The sequence below is a fragment of the Homalodisca vitripennis genome, chromosome 3, assembly GCF_021130785.1.
Source record: "Homalodisca vitripennis isolate AUS2020 chromosome 3, UT_GWSS_2.1, whole genome shotgun sequence".
NCBI classification, from domain to species: Eukaryota; Metazoa; Arthropoda; class Insecta; order Hemiptera; family Cicadellidae; genus Homalodisca; species Homalodisca vitripennis.
This window is the reverse complement of record NC_060209.1, coordinates 19,223,629-19,249,909: the sequence shown is the minus strand read 5'-3', so window position 1 is coordinate 19,249,909 and position 26,281 is coordinate 19,223,629. Positions and strand designations below refer to the sequence as shown.

Genomic DNA, 26,281 nt, shown 5'->3' with positions numbered 1-26,281 from the left:
ATGAGTACTTAGGTATAGAATAATAGGAAGTTTCAGAATTATTTATCCATATTTCTGATAGGATTATTATATTTGGTAATTTATTCAGCACAGCAAGCTCAGCTAAAAACATATCAAAATTTTCTCTCATGCTTCTAATATTTTGGTGGCATATTAAGAAGCCAGTTAAAGTATTTAAAAAACTAGTTGTTTGTAAGTTTATAGTTTCTTTCATAATAGGTTATTGATAAAAGGAAAGCAATTTTCAGAAGATTGAAGACATGACTACCCAAGTACCACCACTTTCACAGGTAAAATAAAGCTTTATAACAATTATCAGGCCTACATCTAATACAAATTTATAAACACAAACCAAAACAATAAATTAAATAGTCCTTCACTATATTTAAAATATGTAGTGTAATCAACATACCTAAAGGTTGTCAAGGTCAGCCTGGCACCTTATCACAGAAACGGGTCCCTTTTCATCTTTTCGCAGAAAGATTTTACCTCCTCGCACCCACACAAAATGGTAATTGTTCTTTTTCTTATAGTCCCTGGTCATACCGAGCAGTCTTCTTCTGGTTGGAGTAAGAGACTCATTGACATAAATTGGTTCGTCACTTGTTAAACCTATGTGCCGAGTTGAAAAGTCCTTCTTTGCTCTTCTTTTGGCCATCATATTTTCCGCATCAAACCTCCTAACAAATTTTATAATGATTCCAGGTGGCTTTGAATCACTGGATCGTTTTGCTAGAGTGTGGCATGCATCAACCATGGTATCAGTTACTTCCATACCAAGAGCCTTTCCCACTTCCTTCACTGTGTCTAGCACATTGCCTACCACAGGTACACCTTGAAGCTCCACACAGTTACGCCTAGAATACTGCTCCATGTCTTCAACCTTCTGCTCTAAGTTGAAAACTTTATCTTTGAGCTGTTTATTTTCTGCTGTGAGAGCATCAATCCTATCGAGGTACTCTATAATTTTCACCGTGTTCTCTTTCAGGGCAGAGGTATTTTCATCAATCTTGCTATTCATCAATTCATAGGATGTATTGAATTCAGTAACATTTGTCTTATGATCACATTTTAGTTCATTTATTGCTTTCATTAAATCCTCTAAAGTTAGTTTACCCTCTGTAGCTTGTGACTCTAATCTTAGGCTACTGCGCCGCTTTTTGCTGCAGGGATCACACCGCCACATCATACTTTCATTATTTAGGAACTCAATGTCAGCCTTGCTCATCTTCACACAAGTACCGTGGAAACTAACATTGCAATCAGAGCAGGTTACCTTAAGTTGCCTTTGAGTAAAACCACTATTACATACTCCACAGGTTGCCATTTTGTAGGTTAGGTTTGCAAACGTAACTTCCAACAGGAGTATTACTAACTCAACAATATTGCTTATTACTTTAATACTTACTGATAGGATCTCAATATTGTATTTTACTACACACAACACATTTAATTAGTGATATAATAACACTTGAACATTAAGTTTGGAAGAGCGATATAACTACGTGTATGCTTGTCAGCCACTGCCATCTATCTACATGTATGAATACATAGTTTATTCTGCGTACGTTCTGCAGACGTACTGAATTGTGTCCGTACATTTTGTACCACGGTACAGTGATTATAAATCGTAACTGACCTTACCTTACATAGTTTTTTGCTGCGTACGTTCTGCAGACATACTGAGTTGTGTCCGTACATTTTTTACCACGGTGCAGTAACCATAACCAGTAACTGACCTTACATTACATAGTTTATACTGCGCTTGTTCTGTTTGTCCATTTTGTATAACAGTTCCTTTTCGAAAGATTCGTTATGTAATAAAATTTCTAATCTCTTTCTTTTTAATTTCCACTTTTAATATTTTCTTCCATTTTATTATTGACAAGTCCTTTGCTAAGTAGTAAACGTATCTTGACACAATAATGTATACAATGTAAGCCTATCAATGTACATTTTTATACTTCAACCTGTACGTAAGGCCTAATCAATTACAGTATACATGCTGTGTAAATCATTGAAACTGCCATTATTAATATGATTCCTGATAAATAAATACAGTATTCTTAGGAATAAGGTTATTACCCCCTTTATCATGTTTCAAAGAAAGGAGGCGTCTTGAAACTGAAAGTTTGATGTACTTTAACATTTTTATACCAAACCATTGAATTAATTTTCAAGTTGATTATTGAAGTTTAATACATTTTATAAACTGTCTTTATAACGCAAAAGTTGGGACGAAATGTCGGTGGATTAAATCTTTAACTTCGGCGTTTCTTGGTGAATAAAACATATCTAGGGCTTTGAAAGCGTAGGAAATGTTATTTCCGCTCTATGAATAACATGTTTGATTCATAAGGCGTGTTTTCATTGAAAGTTAAACATAGTGTAACATTTTATTGAATTCTCTTTCAGTTACAAACAAGTGTTATGTAGTCTCAAAGTTGGAACACAATGTATCGTGTATCTTTATTGTATCACGAATTAAGATTTTTTTTCAATTGCTACAACAACGATTTTTACATTAGGCGATAAACGTACGGCTTTTTATCCAACAGCCACTCGAGGAGTCTTTCTGCTACGTCCAGGTAAAATTCAGAAACTACTGTATGCAAAAGTTTCGTGATTTATTCTACCCGTTTATATGAGAGCATCCGTTTGATGCTCCATCAAAAATATATATTTGCTCGGGATCAAAATGAGCTTCTTAAAGGCTAAGTACATAGATTGGAACAACACTTGAAGGTTCGGTATATAAATTATTATTAATATGATTTAAAATAAATATTATTGTTATATTTAAAAAGTATTTTGTATTTATGATACAGTATGCCTCCTAACTTCACATGATAATATAACAAAATATTTCGTTCATGCATTACTTATCATTCTGCGGCCTCCCATTTAAAAGCAGCTCTGAAAGCATCAAATATTTGTATTTAAGAATATCTCCTTGGTTCATTGTGATGTCCTTGTATTCCTGGAATGAACGAAATCAATAGAGCTACAATGTTCATATAAGGAGCATTTGTGTTTGAGTGGCTGGCTGTGCACCACTATTCAAAGCGGCTTTGTAACTTAGTCTCCAGCGTTCTTTCTTGATATCCTCTCTTAATTCATTCCATTTAATATACTTCCTGAGAGTGACGCCTCAATTCTGCCTTGGTGTGCTGCACACTTCCGTGGTGTCAAGGTAAATTTATGTAACTACGGTTTATTCTCCTTCTGTGATTGTGGCATCTGAACTATAATTTTGCAGAAGCATGCTCAGCACAAATCCGTCGTAGCTTCAATTAAATCAATAAAGCTATCCGTCGTGCCCAAGATAGCATTTTACCCTTCACGATAAAGAACGATAAGAAAGTTAGGAGCGTAGTCTCGATTTATTTTCACGAGACCATAAGTGTTCATAATCAGTAAAATACTCCATCATCTTCCAGCCTTTGATCTTCCGAGACAGGTTTCCAGTTGCAAGAACGATAGGCAGGATAATTTGGGTGAAATCCTACCTCAGCTTAACACCAAGAGTGTCGTTAATGTTAATAACTACCAATACTACAATTGCGACCATTTTCAGAATGAGAAATCCCTTTTAATCCGCTGCCTATTATCGTAACTTTATCGCAATAAAATTTAAATGTTTATTCCCAAAGTACAGAAACCCCTAGACATCAAACATCAGACTCTTAAAATACGCGTATGGGTAGGTATACAAAATCCTTGAACTACTAATCAAGTACTGCATAATATTTCCTCCAATTTACATTTAAAAATACACATCCAATTTGTGTTGTCTGGATAAACTCTGTGGTCTACAGTGATTACAGTAAAGATAAAAATAAATAAAGATGAAATAATTATAAAGGTAATGAAATGGGCACGTATGGTGCTACGTAAAAACGTTAAAACGTAAAAAATGTTTCTTTATGTCCTTTTTCAAAAAAATAAAAATAAATTTATAATTGGAAAAAAAACAAAAAATTCGTAATCACTCTAATTATACTGAGGCCAAAGTTTCTTCGGCACTGTAAGGGTTAAAATGGTAATTAAATTACAGAAAATATCAATGTGTTGTCAGATTAAAATTATAACAGTCTCCTTTAATTAGTAACATGTTTGCTGCAATACATTTCTTATGGGAGTGTTACATCTTTAGAGGCCAGTGGGATGGGTCTCTCATGTCAGAAAACATTTCTCTTATTGCAACTCAATGGTAATCGTATGTAAAACGTATTTAGATCTTCCTCCTGAACAAAAATTATGGGTTTTGGGGGTGCAAATCCAATTAGTTTTGTTTTTACATAAGTGGTAAATGTAAATTCATATATCAAAACCAGGTAGTATCTGAAGTGTACGGTGAGAGATCTTATAGTAACGAACTATTTCTCCTAACACAGTAAAACTATTTAAATAGTTTAATTTGTAGACTGCCTCTCGTAAAGCGGAAAACAAAGACAGGGAGATGTTGGAACAAGACATTCCTCAGTTTAAACTAACCAAACATAGCCATGTAAATGTAAATGATGACTTGAAAATTAAACCCAGAGTTTGAATAAACGGCTTGAGATCAAAGCTGAGCTAAAATTGCTTTCGGCGTTGACATTTCGGCAACCGTTGGAAGTATCTTTGTACGGCTTCCAGCGTCTGTATATACATTTATGTGTCCAATATCTCATGTCTCTCTGGTTATCGAAACTTATGTCGGATTTGGTTAAGGAAAATGTATTCAGTAAAACTGTAAAATAAAATTACATTTTATTCATGCTTTTAAATATTTAAAAATTATTATAATGAGGAGGAAAAATATGACAAAAAATAATTCTGGGTTAAAACTTTGTAGTGTACTCATTGCTCAAACAAAACTCATTTTCACTTTTACATTTTATAAACCTATGCACTTTGATAATTCTATTAATATCAATTATTTATAAAACGCTTTTGAAACTAACATTACTATAGTATGATTAATATTTCCATACTGGACGAATTATATTTATAAATCAGGAGATTAAAAATATACATACATACCAAGTATATATGAATGGTTGCAATTATAATACCAGATCAGATTGTTGAATTTTTAAACATATGATTTTAACGCACCTTATATTTTAGAGACATTTTATAACGGAAAGGTGGTTAGTAAGATATTATGCCACAAAATATCCTCTTATATAAAATATGCATCTTAAATAAATAAAAAAACATTTACTTATTTTAGGTAATTGTTCAATTTCTATGGTTACTAAATTTATAATAAATAAAGGTTATAAGTTAAGATATAACGTTTTAATTTCTCCTGCTCATTTCTCTTTATAAGTTGTATAGCTTAATAAAATTTTTAACTAATTAATAAATGTAATGGTCAGTACATTTTTTATCAAAGTTGTTTTCCGTTTACTAAGTTTCCGCTCCTAATATGTTGGTAAATTCTAGGAAATAACTTAAACGTAAGAATCCATCTGCCCGAGGAGCATTAACTTCCGACTGTTTCATACTTGGTAGAGAAAACACCGATGTAGCACTGTAATCTTGGCAGCCCTAACGATGTCCAGGCGCGTCACACAACTAACCTCAAAATGTCGAGAAATTGGGGTAAAAAGGACTAGTTGGTAGGTCTAGTTCACAACGGAGGACGACTGTAAGGGTTGAAGGGTTGGGCTGCTTTGTTGCTAAAGACCTAAACATGACTGAGACAGTGCTTGTTATCTCTCCTTATGACAATAGGTAGTCCTTACCGCCAACCATACAAATGTGAAGATCCTACTGCTCCGGATGCAGCGCACATGTCCTTTTATGAGTCAAATGAGGGTTTCTTGATTCTGTTGTTCTAAATAACCAAAACAAAAACTGATCGGATTGTATAGATCATACTGTACAATTATCCAATGAATCAAAACATAATAAAAAATTAAAGTCGATTTTTGTGTTATAAATCGATATTTTCCTCAAAAAGATTCGTATACTGTTTTCACTGTCGGCTTCGATATGAATTAGGGTAGGTTCTTAGGTATGATACACAGATATTTTAAGCATAAAAAGTAGAGAAAGTTTGTATAATGCGAACATTGATATTTCTGAGTGTTTCTATTGTAATACTGACTAAAACTTACGACTAGTAAAACAATTTACTATGCAATTGTATATTTTAAAAAAGTCTAAAAAAATGTCCGTGGTGGCGTTTACGTTCTCCAAACATTAAACCACAATAACTATGTTTCTCTTTTACAGTTTACATTTTTATTAGCATTTCCAAAGCTATTTAGATCAATAAAATGTCCGTAACAAGACATTAAGATACGTAAAGATTAGGCCAAATTCCTCTTTAGGCAAATAATTTCGATAAATATGTTTGTAACTACATATAACGTTTCAAAGCCCGTGTTTTGGTTCGCGCGACTTATGACCAAAGGTCGGCACATGTGTTATCATTGATCGAGCGTGTGTAATACCACACTTTATTGCGAAGTTTAATATTAAATCTAAGATAGTAATCTTCAAAGTTAAGTAAAACCGATTAGTAGAGTTATTACATTAGTATACCTTTAGATCCTCACATTTGATGTTATTGGTATTTTATTAATGTAACATAGCAAAGAAAAACATTTAGTTTTCAGCAACTTAATTATTGACCAGGGTTTGATTTTAGTAGGTATAGTAATTATTGTGATGATAAAAATTTTAATACTACGTAATTTTGATTGCAAAGGTAACATGACCCAAAATATGTTATTGAAGGTATATGTGTCGTATTAGTTTTTCGTTTGTAAAATCTGAATGTAAAGGGTTTGGTTTGATTTAAAGAGTTTTCCTACTAGATAAATAAAAATTTTAGGTTTTTCAAAGAATACATACCTACTAGTACATACCTTCTAAGAAGACAAAATAATTTATATAAGGTTATGGAAAAATTTCAGGTAAAAATGTGGCTACTAACTGAACTTTATTAGATTTTGAAGATAAAATACGTGTATCTTTATGACATAAGTCCCAATACTGAAACATGAAAAATATATCTTAAACAATTTATGCTTATTGTTATACGTATATGCCTTAGATGCTTTATTTGAGTAAAAATAACCTGTAAAAGTTTTTTTTCTGAGTGTCAAGTTACGTAATGATATCATACAGGAATCGGCTATGACGTACCTGGTATTTAATAGGAAATAATTTGTAAAGCCGAGTGTAACTGCTAGTATTAAATATATTAAAGTACAAAACTTCAGGCCATCCAATTGGATAACTAATACAGAGAGCCATCTGAGGTAGTTGTAAGTTGTTTCATTTGCTTATTGTGGTACGGTAGAATGAAGTTCAAAGTAACACAATTCAACAAAGTATTATGCACTTCTTACAGACGGTATTGACAGAAATTTGTTTTTTATACTGATTATTTGGTTTTATCACAAAAAATTGCTTAGTATCAAATCCTATTATATAATACTAGCTAGGCCTGCTAAACAAGTAGTTAATAACATGACTTTCAAAAAAATTATAAAATGTTGTAAATGGTTGTGTGGTGAAGACTAAGCTGACGTTTGTCAGGCAAAAACTATGGCCAATGCGAGAAATTAATTGAAGCAATTTTCATGTCTCGATTAATTTTTAAAACTTTCTGTTGTTTACTTTTCATAACTAAATTGAACATAAATATTACTCATTTTGGCTTTGTTATAAATTTCAAAAGTGAAAAGTGATAATTAAATGGCATTTCCTTATTTCTGTAAAGATTTTAGATGAAATATATGCTGTCAGCAACATTAAACAAATGTTTTATTGACATATACATATTTTTGTAACGAAATATGAGATTTATTTAACAACTTTACAAGGAAATTGCGAACTGTCAACTCTTCTAGTTCTTGTAACAGTTTTAACCAAAACGCATAATATAGGTATATACCATCGAGATATTGAGCGAGAGTTCAAGAGCAACAATATTGCCTGAAATCCAACTTTGTGATATTCCCCTTGGACGTTGGGTTGTTTGAATTTTATGACCTCCCCTGGGGAAATACGTTCTAGATTGTTGAGCTCTTCCCGCGACGATTCAGTCAGGCTAATCGATTGAACTTATATTTTATCCGTCTAAACTTAAATGAAACACTTTAAAAGTTGGTAAATATATCCTTATTACTTTAAATTACACACGGTTTTCAGTTGTTGTGGATTGTTCCTTCGAAAATGAATACCTAAGATTGTTGTCTTGTTCTACTCGTACTACTTATTTTGTGTACTTACAATAAAGTGTACAAAAACCGAATCCAAAGTATTTTTAAACTTTTTATCTTACAGGCAGTTTGTGACCCACTTCAACTCAGGAATACAAAAATATTTTCCCGTGGATACAGGTTCTTACAATTATTTTTATCCCTTACTTATGTCTTTCTTTTTCTCTGCTAAATATACTAAAATTTTTTAAGCTAAATTAAGGAATTACCATATTGAAACATATTAAACTGGAATTTACTGTGTTACTGAACACAACATGCTTTATTAAGGCTGCTTCCAGAGGTTAAGGTTTATTTCTGAGAACCAGCGAGTCATAAGGTCTTCAGGAAGTTCTGAATCGAATTGAGGCATTCCTTCACTTCTGCTAATAATACAACAAAAGCAATTCTCGTTCCTATATTTATTATTATTTGCACTGTTAGTGACGTATACGTTAAAAACACTTAGGAGGAGCAGGATAAATAAGATACCTCTGTACCAAAATACAATATAATCTGTTGGGTGTACTATGACTTCATCTGCGGGTGGGTAATCGAAGTTTGAGTGACAGTCTTACCTCACACATTGAATAAAAACAGACTGCCTGATCTGCCTTCCCTTGAAGCTCTGGTAGCTAGATTATTTCACATACTTAATAGATAGAAAATAGCATTTTCGTACTGCAGAACAAATAATTATTTTAATTAGACAAAACTGCTTAAGAAATATATTTATGAGATGACTGTTCCTGCACGAAAAGAACACGATGACCAGTTTTCATATTGTGTAGAGTAAACAGGCCTGTATCGATACTTTACCATCTTCGAGACTAGAATTTCACTCGATAGAGCTACTCTACTTACTACACCAATACATAATCTGAGTAAAGTAAGTGTTGGTTACTACTTAGGAATGTCGTCTTATTATTATTTTGCAAGATGACTTGATGGGAAATATGATAATTTAAAAGTGAAGGAAAATCTGTTTGGGCATAAAGTGAGGACTGTTTAGAGGATTTAGATCCAGACCATATGAATCACACGACAATAACAAAACAAAGAACTGTGGTAGCTGCGAGATCACATAGTCCAAATATTATCTAGTGTTAACATGCCCTTTGTGCCCTTACATGATACACGAGGTCATTTAGGTACATGACCAAGAATATATTTCTTGTCAAATGTTTTAATCTTGGGCATTTTTTCATATATTGGTAAACTTATTTAGACGTGTCCAATAATTAGGGTGAGCGGCATACAATTACCAAGTGATCAATTTTCTTTTGACAGTGAAAGAGTCTGAGTAGAATATCACAGCAATTTCTCACTCATTGCTTTCCTCGCGTTTTGTTTTTTTTATATTTTCCTGGCCATGTAAAATTGTTCGACGCCCCATCTCTCATAGTGAATTGTAACCAGAGATTTCTCGTAACAACTTTTAGATTTTTCATCTAATGTAATTATAGGTGTCTTTGGTCGCATACCTTCAATTTTGGTCAAGGTTCTCATACCCAATATAAGTAGGACAGATTTTATTGATATAAAATACAATATTTAAAAGGTTTTACAGAATATAATTAACTGTATTATACGTAATCTTAAACTTCCAACTTGTTACAAAATTACTTTGAGTGAATTTTAAAATTTAATATTAAATATTTGTATATTTTGTGTGTTACTCACTGAGAAGCTGTCACATTAAACGCTCTAGAGAACTGGGCAAATATTGGCGTAAGGAGAGGAAGCGCTCCTAGTTACTGGGAGATCGGCAAACCTTACTTTTACTTCTTATCCGGAGTATGTGTCCGGTTTGTTTTAATAATTTACAGTTTTTGTTATGGAGATAGAGTTACTGCATAATATTATCAGTCTAATAAAATTATTTTTATTCAGGATTTGTCACTGTTGTAGAATATTTTATTGATATGAAAAACGCCTTACGAACAAGGATTTCATTGCAGTGTTTCTTTTAGTTATTATTGTACCAATTACATTTTTTTATGATTTGTACCTAAGTGTTTCTCTCTAAAAATATATTCTAACAATATAAAATGTATGTATTTAAGCCACTAATATCTCTGATCCAAGAATAGAAAATTCAATAGTTAGTTAGCGGTTCTCAAATATTTCATGTATTGATATTGGCTAATCCACGCTTCACGTTTGTTCCAGAATGTATAATGATATATTGTACTGTTATCTAATAATAAGTCGAACTTTAGTTATGAATTAGATGTAAAAATATTTAAAAAAGGTTATCCTGTTTAACTACCATTGTATAACCAATGCCATCTTGTGAACTTTTGCATATCACGGTTAGTGACTCTTTACAGACATTTGGGACAGTAATATACTTAATATATACTTCCGTTATACTAAATAAATATTAACCTTTGTAGTTAGGTATTACTTAATAACTCACTAGTGACAATAACATTTCATATTGTTATATTTATCCAAGCATTCATAACAGTTTAATCAGAGCAAATGCTGATAAAACACGAGAATGTCTGAGACGTGATGGGAATCTAAAATCTCGTACAAACCTCCATATTGTGGTCTCAACGATCCATCACTCTCACAATATGAGACTGTAACAGTCCCAGATGTCAGACTGTTACCTGTAATATCCTTGCGTTATGGATAAAACGGTAATGTTAGTACTATTACGATGCCTATATTAGCGTAGAGTGCTATTACTATCTTTAAAAATATAATAAGATTCAATATAAAAAGAAACACAAAAAAATTTAGTTTTTTTAAATTAAATAAGAGTAAAATAGCTACTAATGTGTAATGCAGTGTTTCAAAAGAATGGATATTTTTATTTAAATACATTATATCAATAAAGAACTTAATCACATGAGTTGTCTCTGACTTAAAAGGTAATATTATTTAGGTATATTTTATAATAGTAAATACCAATGTGTGCCGTATTGGTGGCCGGGCACACATTCAAACGATATTCGTCCTCTTCCTATGTTCTGGTTAGTATGTGTAGAGTGACATTTACCACACATGCGAGTATACGATTTAAATTAGATTTTTCTCTGTGTATACGAAGTCATGAAAATAGAACAAGAAAAAAGGCATATGTGGTCCGTTTGATGGTTAAGTAGAAGATCCCTTCCCTTTCAATCCACCTGCTGCCGAATAGAGTATAAACTTTTTCTAGCACACTAATGTGAGTTGGTGCTCCGTCTTCTCTTCTCAGCATCTAGGATTTAAGTTAAATAAAATTGTATTATTTGTGAGACAGTAATTATGTCATAAACTAAATGTATTGCACATTATTTTGATACTAAATTATGGAAAAATAATAATTTTGGACTATTTCAGAGAGTAAAAGTTTTGTAGAATGGAAGAACCACATCACTGGTGTTTGATTGCTAAAACACATCGAGCTGTTTACGTAAGGCGTAAAATCTGCTGTTAACTCTTTCAAACGAGTAACGTAATTTCCGTTCAGTCCGGATTACTCTTTGTTGTAGTGTGTTTTATGGCTACCGGATATTGACTTTCATATATATTCCCTTGCAATTCCGTTCAGTTATAGAATGGCAGTATATTCTTAGATTATTATATATAGCTTTAAAATATGATTTATAGTGGTTTTGTAATATTTTTTATGATTCCTAAATAATATTAATAGTGATCAAAGACAAACAATTTTGAATGGAACCTTTGTTTTAGGAGTACATTTTCTCTTGATTGTTAATTAAGTGAAACCTTCTTTATGTCTACAATTTGCGACAACGTTGGTATCAAGCTACTGAATTAACGGTAAAAAAATTGTTTTACTACTTAAATACTATTCTCACAAAATGTAAATTATTTCTTTTAGTTAATTACTTATGTCTAAGTAAAGAAGAATAAGTGTATGTTTACAGAACATCTCGTCGGGAAGAATGGTATTCATATTGCTCAGTAAGATACTCGCGACCCTGTGGAAGATTGACATTTTTAGGTTTCTTTGAAGTAAATCAGATTAATTTCAGTCACGTTAAATTCGTTTATATAAATATATTTGTATTATTTGATTAAAACAATTTATATAAAAGGTATATTTTCTTTCCCTTCAATACTTCTTTCTGTTCGTTATTTGTATGTATTAATATCTTCCCCACCTGACGAAGAGGATAAATTACAATCCTCGATACGTTGTGTTACACCTTTTATAACCATAACGATAGCAAATGTCCAAAATAGTGTTGACCTTTCAAACAATCCATCGCTAATAACAAAATTTAAACAAATGGATTATTATACGTACAAGAATACGCGTTTTAAAAACAGGTATCTGCATATATGCAGAAAGTGTTCTAGTAATTCAAATTAAACTAGAAACTAAAGAATTAAGATGGTTGCTTATTTGTATTATGTAAACTCTATAAATTAGAGCCCTGGAGCTAAGTGAAGCTTCATAACAGTGTTACATTGATTTTAAAACAGTCTGTCAACTTTCAGCTCCCTTTATTTTACAAAATGTATGGCCTAAATCGAATTACACTAATTAAGTTACATTCGTTTAGGCGCAAGGCTAAACACATTTTGCTATATTTGTTAAAGTTATTAGTGTAAGGAAATCTTGGATTATATTTTAGTAGCAGCATTTCGTAAAATAATTCAAGGTTTGTTTTAAATTTTAAAAAGTTGTTATTATTGATTTTAATTCATCACAATGATTTATTACATTTGAGAATAGTAAGTTTTGCATTTTAAACCCATTCAAAAATTTTAATGTGTTTCGTTCAGTTTAATATACCATTCTTATTTATAAAATTCAAGATATTACATAAATTATGTTTAATTATATATTTCATACGATAAATTAATTTTTTTATATTGTGGTTCTGAATTTTGACCGCATGATTAAATTTTTGTTAAATATATGTTACAAAAATATGTGTTAAATTGTTTTTTTTTACATATAAATATTTATTTGCATGTAAAAAACCCCAATTTATAAACCTCAAAATAAGTTATGGAAAAACATTCATACTGGATTCCTAACTTAAGACGAAATCGAAATTGGCTAACGAAATATTTACCGCATTTAGGAAAAAAATAATACGATAAGCACATGCAAAGAGTGCGCGTGAAGAATTTTTGACTCATTAGTAAATAAAAAATAACAATAGAAAACTATAAGGAAAGGCTTCGTAATATTTCTATGAGGATCTTATGGAATGTACGATCATAATATAGTACGAGATCTCGCAGTCTCGAGATGTAAACGAGAAGATATTTGTCTTTTCGTTCCATCCATCTATAAGATTCCTTTTCTTTTATTGAGCTTTTTCCCGACATATTCATACGACTTCCATTGTAGCCTCTATTACTCTAACATAAATATATATTACTAATTAATTACTTCGTATTTCATTACAGTAAAAAACATGGTCCACCAAAGAGAAATAAATACAGTCCACGAAGTAATTGCTAATGTTCAGTGTGTATAAATCTATGAATTTATTACTTGTTTTTTCTCGAGAGTTTTAATTAAATGGAACTGTAGTAAATGTAATCCATAAAGAGAAAATTAATGTCTATGCTTGTACACCGCAGAGTACAGTAAACAAGGATTTAATCAGTTATATAGTTAATTAAAGTTGTGTGTGCACATCCACTATATTTATTCTATCTATTGCCAACATTTTAAGCGTAGTCATTGTCACATTGATTGGATTTGTATTTACGACAACTTTCCAAATATTGCTACACAAATCAAGATTTATCGATATAATGTATCTTTTGTTCTTAAAAGGGCGAGACGGATTTTCATGTGAAAATATGAATTTTGGTTATTACTAAAATATTAACACGATGCATTCGATTTTGGGATTTGAAAAACCTATATATGTTTAATAAGTTTCCTTTTATATATCATCCCTGGACTAAAAATAGTAGACGCAATCTCTTTAATCTCACTATGCAATATTAAAGGCATTTTACATATGGAGTTTAGATGGGCAGGTTTTAATAAAGCCAAAATAAAAGTGGCGGAATATAAAAATGTGAAATGTGCAATATATATAACAGAGTTAAAGCTTTTGGGAGCGACGTATTTTCTATTATTTTAATAATTATAAATTATGTTTTTTAATTAAATACAATTTTTATGAATGCCATGTATTTGAGTATATTTGAATAAATAATAATAAAAAATAGTCACTCTCTAAATCTTTAAGGCTTTCTTATCTGCAGCCATTTTCTTTTAGGACTTTGGATAAGTGCCTGAATTTACTTTATAGAATGCCTGCAATGTCATGAAGATTAATAATTACAATTTTCTGGTTTTCATTTTTCACTAAAGTTATCTTAAAATTCTATAAATAACCAAAATAACCTATAAATAATTCAAATCTAAATTCAAAATACCTATTTCTAAACTTGTATACATTGTAAAAAATTGTTCAGAAGGCTTTAAACACAATGCTCTCTGAGTGCACACGGACCTCTGTCGCAACTTAAGCTCCAAAACCTTCTAGTTTTACTACACACAGGCTGTGGCGATCAACCATGAATGTAGCCTATTCGATGTATTATAATCATAACACTTATTTAGATGTATTCAGCCTTGAGGAAATTGTATATACCTGGAAGGTTTTGTCTTTACCATATAACAGCAGTCAATAACATAGCTAGCTAACAGCTAGTTTCAGAGAACGTAAATTGTTATGAAATGCAAGCATAAAAAAATTTATTAGATATATACTATCATGAATGTCTTTCCAGATCTCTCGAAAGGTCTCTCAGAATCTCTCTGTTTATATTTCTTCCATAGATTTGTAATGCCAATTTCATAATTACTGATACACTAAGACTTTTAGATTTCTGTCTAAATATGTAAAAGAAACATCAATATATGAAAAAGTAATGATACTTTTAGTAAAATGTTTAAAGCTTTTTCCTAAATAATCCATAAATGTTCAAGGTTTAGTAAAATGAAAATCTTCGACTATAGCTTCACAATGCCCTTTATTCCCTAGCATTAAATTATTTATAATTTTGCTTTGAAATTTATGTTTAAAATATACTTTTATTTACGTAATTTTTGTGCTGTGTTCATGGCGTCATACTGTATTATATCGCCATTGCTATCCTAATGTTGAGGTAGAGTTAAGAATGCATCATTGGCTTCAAGAGCGCCTGTTTTTGCGTATTTGGATAAAGTTCGAAGTGCCATTTGTGAATTATGTATTTATTTCTTTGGAAATAATTTGATTCATAATGATCGGTATTATTTGACTAGTTATGGAATGTCTATGAAAAGTCAAGGATAGATAGAATACGTGTATCAAGTAGAGATATCTAATAAATGTTAATGTACATGGAGCACGAATATGTTGATTCCGTCTTATGGCCAGCGGTATCCTTAATTAATATTTCATCAATGAAATGATTTCATTATGTTATTGTTTGTGAAATTCAGAATTACACCATTTAGCTATTTCGAGTAGTTGTGTAAATTAAGATTTTTACCAAGGGGCTCAATTTCCAGTCGTCAGACCTGGCTGGCCAAAAGAAAATTTTCAACTAGTCATTTATGTATATAGGATGTCTTTCCCATATTTTAGATCCTTTATTAATTAAAAATTAGTATAAAATATTTCCATATATGAATATTTTTACTAGGATATTAAGTAATGTATATGATTGAAACCTACATAACGCATTAATGAACCTACAAGAGACTACTTAGTGTATGGACGCTATACGCCTTTTTTCAGTTACACAAATTAGTGCTTTAATAAAACCACTGTTACTTGTGGTTAATGTTTTCTTTCGTACCCGCAATAAAAATAGCATGGTTGTTATTAAAATAATTGTTCTAAGAAATGTTTTGAATATTTGAAAGATTCTTCAAACTATTTGTAATGGTTGACATTTTTATCTGACTGAAGCACATGATATTATTTTACTTTAACGTCCTTCTCCTGTACTTTTATTTTTCATCCAGCCAATTTTATCTTACAACTGAGATGTTTTCATAGATCTGATAGTATTCTCAAGGAACTGATTTTCATTACATTAATAACTGTAACAGTTCAAGTAGAGTATAGGAATTTTCTGGAGGTAGCAATGTTCCTCGTATGACCTTTCTGCTAACTTGTGGAAATCGTTCTTGTATTCACTTATTTAAGTGAATATTACTAAGTAATACATTGACACATTGATTAAGTGATAAAAATTAAAATAAATTTATTACTAAGATCATAATCAAATTAATAAAAACCTTTTAATGTCAGCTGACTTGTAATACTAGTTAGTGGACACTCTTCTATAAAACGTAGTTGTCATAAAGTTAATAAAATAAAATAATTGAAAAATTGTTGTTCTATGAAAAACAGTCCCAATAATATATTAATAAGTTTCAATTATAAACTATAAACACAAATTTAATGTACACGTGACCATGAGATAATATCTAACCACGTGTATTATGTAGGGATTGCCTTAAAAAGATTACACGCTCAGGTGCGCAGTATTCCTGATCTGTAACGGTCCTTTGTTACATGGACGAGTTCCTTACTTTAGTGTACACTACAGTTTTGTAATGACATTTCTCGTATATTTGCTAAAGTGCTGAATTTTCGTGTAAATACTGACACTGAGTTTTATTTGCCATTGTGACAGTAATTTACATTCTTACTCATAGTATGTGACTCTCAAAATGTTATTTATCGCATTGAAATAGTTTCCTTATATGGTTAAAAGATGTATTGATCCATTATTTAGTCGACAAGCTGGTTTCTCTAAAGTAAAATTTTACTCTTTAGCCGTCTTTAAAATGATCTTGAGATGCATATCAATAACTGTCACGTACACATTCAATAACAATGGTTTAGGTGTGATATTTTGTAGATAAACGTTTTAGCTTCCTGATTTCAGTAGTGTTGCATTTCAAATTTTGATGGGACTTGATTACTTCGAAGGTGCTACACTCATTGCAATACAAAATCTTTTTGATACATTCTAGTTATTAGTAAACGTGTAGATAAGATGAAAGTATCGTATATCATGAAAATATAAAAAGGGTACAGTAGATTCCTTCTTCACGAGCTTTATAGCAGCTTAATTTGAATATTTTGCTGAATAAATCACTGAAAGTTAATGCTAAATAGTTTTACAAAACACTAGTGAGTGATTAAATTTAATAAAAAATGTTTTACAGATGTATAAATGCAAAAAGTTCTGATTTAAGAAGTAAACGTATTTTTAAATATTCAAAATGTTGGAAACTTAAAATGAGTTTAGAAGAAAAGGTAAATAAGATGAAATGTACGGCATGTCTACTGTACAGTTTTAGTTATACTAAAGCGTTGAACAATTTTGGTTTTATATTTATGTGTGCCATGTCTGCGAAAAGAAAGAGAGAATTTGTGGGAATTAATTTATGTTTGTTAAGAATGTCCGATTAAGTACGTTTTGGAGATGACGTCATTAAGATGCTTTCAGCATAATGCAGAAGAATCGAACGAGTTCCACAGTGTGAAATGTTTCTTCTATTGCCAATATATAACACATGATTCAAGACATCGAACAATATCAGTAAGTATGCTGTTGGTGTCGTAGGTAACTGGTATTTTAAGCCAGGCCCTATCAGTTGTAATACTGTTGATGAGAAACTTGGTATGTAAAAGTCAGAACCTTTGTATGTTTAGGACATCCAGTGTAGGACCTTGTCCAGTTAACAGAACAGAGGGCCAGATATGCAATTTCTCTTATGACCTGAGACCTTGAAGTATTAAAACAATATCATTATCGAATTAGGTAACTGATAAGGCCCTTCTGAAATTCATTATTATCATTATTTCTCGTCCTACGCGAGAAACAACCCCGGAATACACTCCCTCCATTCGTCAGAACATCTCTCTGTTTGTTCATGACACTATCGGATCCTGATCAATAAACTTTACTGATTAAAAAGCTAAGTCGTCCATATTACGTCATCCGATTGACCTATTTCGTATAGTTTACAAGTTTAGTGTTTTCGAATGAACGTTAATTTATGAATTACGCCAACTTAAATACAACTTGTGTTTGAAAATTTTAGGCTTCTACTGAATCATAAAATTTTGTCAGTGAAAATTACGAGTACATTTGATTGTATGTCTTCAAAATAATAAATACATATATTCTTTTACAAGTTCGATATTTAGCAATCTGCGTGTGATTGTTTTTGTAGTTTTAATTTTCAAAATTGCGTAAGTAGTTATGTTAAATTGAGCAATTAATTGATGTAGATTTTTAGATAATTACAATGAAATATGTATATTTGGTTCATAAGACACTTTTATTTGAGTATTAATATAGACTTCAAATAAAATACTCCATACCAGTGGCTAAAGAAATTTTAGAAATTCTTAATTTTTTAGCCGTATCTATCTTAATAGTTATTTTAATAAGTTTAATAAAAAAACTTAAACCAGTGTTTTAGCACAATAAAGATCTTTGATAAGTGTATATTTTTCAAAAACTAACTAAGCAATAATATTATGTTTTTAATTGATAAATTATCATACACTCATTCATTTCTAACAATTTAAAAATATTTATAATGAAACATACCCTTTGATTTTATTCCCTATTATTTTAGATTTAAAAAGGTTCTTATTAGAATATTCCCTTATAATATATTTGAATATAAATAAAGTTAAATAAAATTATATTAAGAATGGTAAGGTTCAAGCTCCTCATTAAAATCTATTTGTAGATTCTGTACGAGACTATTCAATACCTATGTAGGTACAATATTTCTCTGAATGGAAGACGTGAGCGGTGAAGTTACTTTTTGTACCTTCCAATTAACTTCTTTCATCTTATGGACCTCATCTCTGGGGTAACAATGACTTAATGTGTTTCATATATTATGTAAATGTATCTCTTTATGAAAAAATGTTTGGGAAATATTTTGAACGCAATTTAAAGGTACATCTTATAATGCTGCTAGAGAGAGTTTCAAAGTAATATTTAAGAAATTATAATATTTAGTGATTATTTTCCTAATGAAATTTATTTCATTATACTAGTGATAGAATAAATTTATTTTGATATTTTTTAAGTTGTAACAGCATTGAATTTGTGTGCTTAGATATTTCAATATTATTAATTTTATCAAATAATGTATTTGTAAACTTTTTATGTGAGGTTTTACAAAAATGTGGCTCCATATTTAATTTTTTTTAATGGATATAGATAAAGAGATTTAGTATCTATTTATAGCTTTCTACTCAATTATTTAATGTGAAATATAATTTTATTATTTTGAATCTCAGAGTTCCCATGCAGGATTGTAACATAACAGAACTGATAGGTGGAAGGCTGCGTTTAGAGATAGGCTACATAATTTTAACTCTAAAGGATCTTCGTATCAAAAATACCAACAGGTTAAACTATTAACATCCGGTTGTTGGGATGTACATCATGTCCGAACTCTACAATAAAGATGCACTTACTAACTTTGCATTTTGAACATACTCACAAGTATATGAAGACTTTAATAAGTTAACTTTATCTACCACATAAAATAAATACGTTATACTGATGGTACAGAACATGTTCCGTCTACTTACCGTCTGAGAACGTGCAATTCATGTGTAGAAAGTTCATACTGCGTATACTGTAACGCTTCTTTAATAATTGTTCCCTTTTCTCGCACAACAATTACTTATCTAATTTATATGGTCCAGTTTAATAAACATTATTTTCCAAATATGCCCAAAAGAAAACATCAAGTTGTAGTGTTATAAGGCGATCATGGGGCCATACTATAGCTGCCCTTCGACCAAGCCATCTTTGTCGGAATGTTTAGTTTAAATATCTACTGTCCTACTTGTATACTTTAGTAATAATAGATATAATGCTTCGAATGCAAAGTATTCCAAATACTTTACAGTGTACATTGTATAGCAATCATGAATACATTTCTCATCGAAGCATTCACACAGTTTCGGAATTAAAATGGTACAAAGACTCATTCAAACAGTAACACTGACTTCATATCTAGTACATTCAAATGTCCCAGCAGCTTATCATGAACTCATTAACAGAGCAAAACGAATTGGACGACACAATGAGTTTGATATCAATTTGAAATTGGTTATCAGAAATATGTATACTTTCAGGGAATTTAATGATTAGTCTCAAATGAACTTGTAATAGGCATTAAGGCGGCGTCAGTCTATGTTGGTGAGTTCTAAATTTGCCCCTGCCTCTAGTTTAATATAATCAGAGTGTATCCTAATCTGCAGTACACGATCACCTTAAGGATATTGAGGCTAAGTCAGCAATTCCAACTCCTTAAAGCCTCTTACACGATTCTCTATAATTCTTTTTCCAATTATTCTAACAGAGCTTTTTTGAGTCTCAATAATCGCTCCATTATGAGGTGACTCTAGCAAAATATGTATTATATATTTAAAATTTAAGTAATCTGTTTTGGTCTGATATATTTTCACTATAATTTTGAAGCAAGTGAAAATAAATAATATAGTTCGAATTTCCATAATCATTGAAAGGCTTTGTTTTCTAATCCTTCTAAAAATTCTGTTGTTAAAAAATATTGTTTTATATTTATCTGTAAATTTAGAGCTAAAAATACCTCATAAGCAAAAACTACTGAGCTTAAAAACGTGGACTATTTATTACACTTGTTTGTAATGAATTAAAAAAATCCATTTTGCTATCGTAACTTGATTGCATTTTGTAAGGCTTTAAGTAGTGTAATTTGAAGACCTTACTCAGCGAACCACTGTAATACACTTCATGCTTTTGAGCTACTTAACGTGTTCTTGGGATTTATATGAATTTTGTACAAAATTTTGCTAAAGAATGTTTGTCATGAGTTGGACGTTTAGTCTTCCACTTTTTTAATGGTCACTTATCATAGTCTATCGATTTAATATGTTACCATATTGACAATATTATGACAGTTCCCTCACTTTACAATATGATCTGGTACAGTCACCACAGCCGCGTATTATTAACAATGCACGCTCCATTCAATTATTCAAGTATTACAAAGAGAATGAACAAATTATACACTCCAGGTGACTACTTCCTTACAGTTCTCTAGTCTAGTATTGTAATAATGAAATTGAGTACTGGAATGAAATGATCAGCTATTATGAACAATGAACTTGAAAACCCAATTAGCTTTTGTAAATATTTAATTTACCAGTAGTTAATGTTTCCTGTAGGCATCGCTTTAGTATAGAGACGAGGGACTTGGCGCTCTCGTTCACTGTTTTTTTTTTTCAGTAATAACGCAGTAAAGTTTAAAAATACGTAAATGTCACACATTGAAACAAATATAATTATAATGTATATAATTATAAACCTTTTAACACTTTTTAAAAACTTTTTATTTTCATACTATGTACATTTCGAAGTCTGGGAATTTATCTTCAGGTACTAAGGTTTCTTCATACTAACACCTTAGTACCTGAAGATGATTTCCCAGAATTCTAAATTTACATAGTATGACAATAAAACGTTTTTAAAAAGTTTTAAGAGGTGTATAATTATATACATTTATAAAACACTTTTCGAGGCTATATCTCTAATATAGAATTATAATTTTTTGTTCTGAGTTATGTTAATTTTGTGATTGTAAGGTGTTGTTTTAAGGGCTCGAAAAGCGGGCTAAGTCGAATTTTGTGATTATAAAAGTTAAGATGGCTATTTTTTTACAACTTTATTTCATATAATTATAAAATTACATTCTGAATACTTGTACACTTGTATGTTGTATCAAAGTTTGGTTTTAATCGGAACCCAAATGTCCAAGGTATGAAGTTTTAAAGTTGAATTTTGGTTATTTTAATTCATGTTATCGTTTGTCTAATAGTTAGTAATACACACACACACACACACACACACACACACACACACACACACACACACACACACACACACACACACACACACACACACACACACACACACACACACACACACACACACACACACACACACACACACACACACACACACACACACACACACACACACTCACACACACACACACACACACACACACACACACACACACACACACACACACACACACACACACACACACACACATATATATATATATATATATATATATATATATATATATATATATATATATATATATATACTTTTGGACCAGAATGTAGAACCTCTTACCTCATCACTATCGTCTGCCTCGCTTTCTTCACTTGATTCTGGAGGCAACAGTCCCAGGTCAGGTATGTCAGCTAGAATCCTCTTCGACCGACGCATCTTAAAAAAACACAAGTGAATTACTCCATGCTCAATATCACTAATTTAGTAAATAATGAGATAAACAAATAAATATGGAAATATGTTTTCTATTGGGTTCATTTTCCTTTATGGCCTGTTGTTGCAAAAAAAGAACAAACCAATATTCCGTTATGGCCTGTTGTTGCAAAAAAAGAACAACCCTATTTTAGGTTATAAAAACTACCTTAATCAGGTGGAAAACATTAATAAACTAGACTAATCTGTAGCTTATGAACTAATAACACTGACAGTATTTATTTTAAATCTGTGACTTACCTTTTTTGAGAACAAAAACCAATTAAAATCCAGTAACCGGCTTATTTCTGAAAACTGTGTCACCAACTAACAAAATGGCTTATAAACAGCTTCAACTCAGCAGTTCTGCCACTACATTATCACAAAATTTCCCACCGGTTTGTTGTGAAACTGTAACAACAGTCCACAGACCAATAAAAATAGTTTTCATGGAGGAAAAAAATTAAATTCGGTTTGTGGCAAAATCGCAACACCCGCCCATAAGAGGTTAAATAGTTTATGTAGGTAAAGAAAAATTCCAGAATAAATTTAAATTTCATATCGGTCGAAATTTGTATCTCCAATAGTAGAGACAAACAAAATGTTACTTCTTTTACTTTGATTATTAGAGTGCCGAGAATTTGGCTATAAAGTTTAGTTTGTGGAACGGAAATAACATTGCACTCTTCTCCACTCTTTATCACCCCAGCCCACGAGATGTTTTATTCATCCCAACATCTTCGCTGAGGCAAAGTTGAATAATCTTTCTATTATTGCTCTGGGCCTCTCTTTATTGCATTATTGATGATGCACATATTAAAGTTGATTTTTCTTACATTATATATTATTGGCTTTAATTATATAATAATAGTTTAGTTCAACCTGATTACTACTTTTAAGAATGTTATGTAAATCTTTTGAACGGATAGAATGATTAAGTTTTTTAGTTTTACGTACGACTGTAATTTTTTACATATTTGAGCTCACCAGGCTGCTTATAAAAACGAGCAGAAATAAAGAAACAAGTCTAATAAATACGGGTACCAGAACTATGTGACTTGATACATTTCATTACAGTTATATAGGATCAGGTCTGTATGAATCTGTCATCGACGTCTATGTGTTAGCGAAATTAAAGTTATATTGCAGACTGCAGCTGATGTGTTACAGTAGTACAACCAAGTCGTGACAATCTCACTCGTTTACGCTGTTTGGACTGTGGAGTTTGTGTGTTTGCCTGTGACCTATATTTAAGGGAATTATTCTATAATTCTACAGAATAGTTGTACTATAATGTAGCATCACCCCATGAAGCTTCTAGTGCCCAGCGAGAATATCATCGACTGCCACTACGGTGAGGTGACCAGCCTCCTGTGATTGTAATTGGGGGAAACCGCATCTCCAGATCTAATCCCTCCCCACTGCACCTGCAGGATTGGACACACTTAACTGAATTAACCAATATACATTATCACCTTTGATCCCAGCTTCATACAACGTCTTTACTAAAACATTCCTAAAACATTTAATAACTTTAATTTTATATAATATATATTATTAAATCCACAGTTATTTATAAATACAACTTCCTTGTCGGTCGAATGTACCGAAGACTGATATACCAACTCATGATGTCTTAGATCGGTGCATTACATATCTCCTAAAATAATTTTTTTCCTACACCATTTTAATTTTTATGTACTATAATAAAAGTTACATTTTTATTGATTTTCAAACTTCAGCCACATATGGAATATACTTTTTTCCGATTAAGCCGGAAGGAATATGTTTGATCTTTTGAGTCAGGTGAGGTACGTCATCATTCACGTTGTGGTAACTAGTTACATTAATAAAATGTAGATACTTCTCTACTGTAAATAACGTATTATGCAGTCAAGTGTAGTCAATATTGACATTTGAGCGTCGAAAAGTATCTCTTTCCTCTAATGCTAGTGGATTAACAATTACTTTCAAACCCTTTGCGTCAATTCTAAACGTGACCACCGCCCAGCTTACTTCATTACTGAATGAAAATTATACAAACCAAAATCCGCTTTAAGTATTTGTATTAAAATAGCTTTAATTATACTGATTATATAGTGAGATACTTCAATTAAATTAAATAAAATACTGTAGTATCGTTATTATTGCAGATAACGTCTAATTATTTTCCATGTATCCCAGTTAGGAACTATTTAATCCCTGATTTTATGTTATCATTCTAATTCCATAAACAATTAAAATTAAAATTGAATAAATGCACACAAGTTTATGTGTCTAGTTTTATAGACACAAATAAAGTTCCTTGTATTTAATAAATTAACACGTAAGGTAATCATGCTTCTAGAGATAATTTCTTGTAGTAAAAATTACTTTGTTGTCGAAAAAATTCAATAAAAATTCAATTCTGTGATAGTCTCAGAATCTTTAGGAAGTCTGCACATTTAAAACGTATGCCAATGAAATTCAGGTTAAACTAAAATATGCCATAGAGTTGCCCAAAGAGTGGTCTAAGACGTTGGACTTTGAGTCTGAGTTAGAGATAGCGCAGGTTCGAATCCTGTCTGTGACCGTTGCACTTTTTATCAGTACCATTGACCTTGTACTGTATCGACTCTCCCCCTTATTCTGTTTGATAAGACCCTCGCACAGGCCAGTGGCCCATGAGGACGGACGGAATAAGGCATAAAAGGAGATCGGCTTCTCCTTAAAAAAAATTCACGTTGGCAATGTTCAATGAAAGAATAACGCAATCTTTGACTCTGTAAATGAGAACTGTATGTACAAAATTCTTTCTCTGGCTTGCAATCGTCTTGTCTTGTGAGACAACGGACCTAGTACAATAGGTATTCCTGTGAGACATATTTATCTCTAATGTTAAAAACACAACTGGAGGGTTAAAATTCTTTTTAATCCCGCACACATTTTAATCTTTTGGATGTGAAAAATAACTTTTTAACGTTCATATATTTGTTTTATACATAATTCAACTGGAAATATTAGTTTTTGGCACCAGGATATTAATACTCAATAATAAACAATAAATATAATAATCCGAGTAAAAGTACGAATTGATGATACTGCACTTCATATTTATCATTAGTGGCTTCAAACGAAACTGAAATAAGTTATAATTACAATTTTAGTTGTTTTCATAAAGAAAGTGTAATTTACTGCCGATAAGGAGACCAACATTTTGATTTTGACCTACTATAAAATGAATATTTGACTATATTACAAAACATATAAATTATGTATTAGTACAAAAATTCTATGGGCTGTAGATAATTTAGTTTTAGAGTTAATTGCAAATTTTAAATGTTTAATATAATGGTATTTTAAACCTATGAAAGTCAGGTTTATCTTATCTATAAAACATTGCAGATATAAAAATTAAAATTGGCTTACGAATCTTCGAATAGTTACTAACATGTACACATATCTTTCTATAGACAAATTCTGTGTTTGATAACTACTTGGAGAGTAGAATCATGCTTCATAGATAGTCCGGAAGTCAATCACTACCATCGTATACGATACAGGAAACACGACACTGGATACAAATTGTTACTGTGGTTAACCATGAAATCTCTTCACCAAAAGCTTAATTAAACAAATCATTTTATTATTGTCGTTCTGCTCGATCTTGATTCTAATTTATTTTTTTAAAGATGCTAGGTAATAAATGTAGATTAAGAATGGCATTAAACAGAATTTCCAAACCTACATTGTGTTTAGTTCCTAAAACATTGGTCTTT

At 31.1% G+C, this 26,281-nt stretch overlaps 2 protein-coding genes across 2 annotated transcripts in view; both read right to left on the bottom strand.

Annotated features, from left to right (window-relative positions):
* Positions 1–412: 412 nt before the first annotated feature.
* LOC124358107 lies at positions 413–1,228 on the bottom strand. Its single transcript, XM_046810401.1, has one exon. The coding sequence runs from the start codon at positions 1,226–1,228 to the stop codon at positions 413–415; it is 816 nt and encodes a 271-aa protein (XP_046666357.1).
* Positions 1,229–23,859: 22,631 nt separating this feature from the next.
* The window catches only part of LOC124358106 (protein let-653-like), a 28,822-nt gene continuing 26,400 nt past the window's right edge, over positions 23,860–26,281 (bottom strand). The window contains exon 3 of the mRNA XM_046810399.1: positions 23,860–23,950. Within this exon, the coding sequence (XP_046666355.1) occupies positions 23,860–23,950 (91 nt within the window). The remainder of the gene's footprint in view (positions 23,951–26,281) is intronic.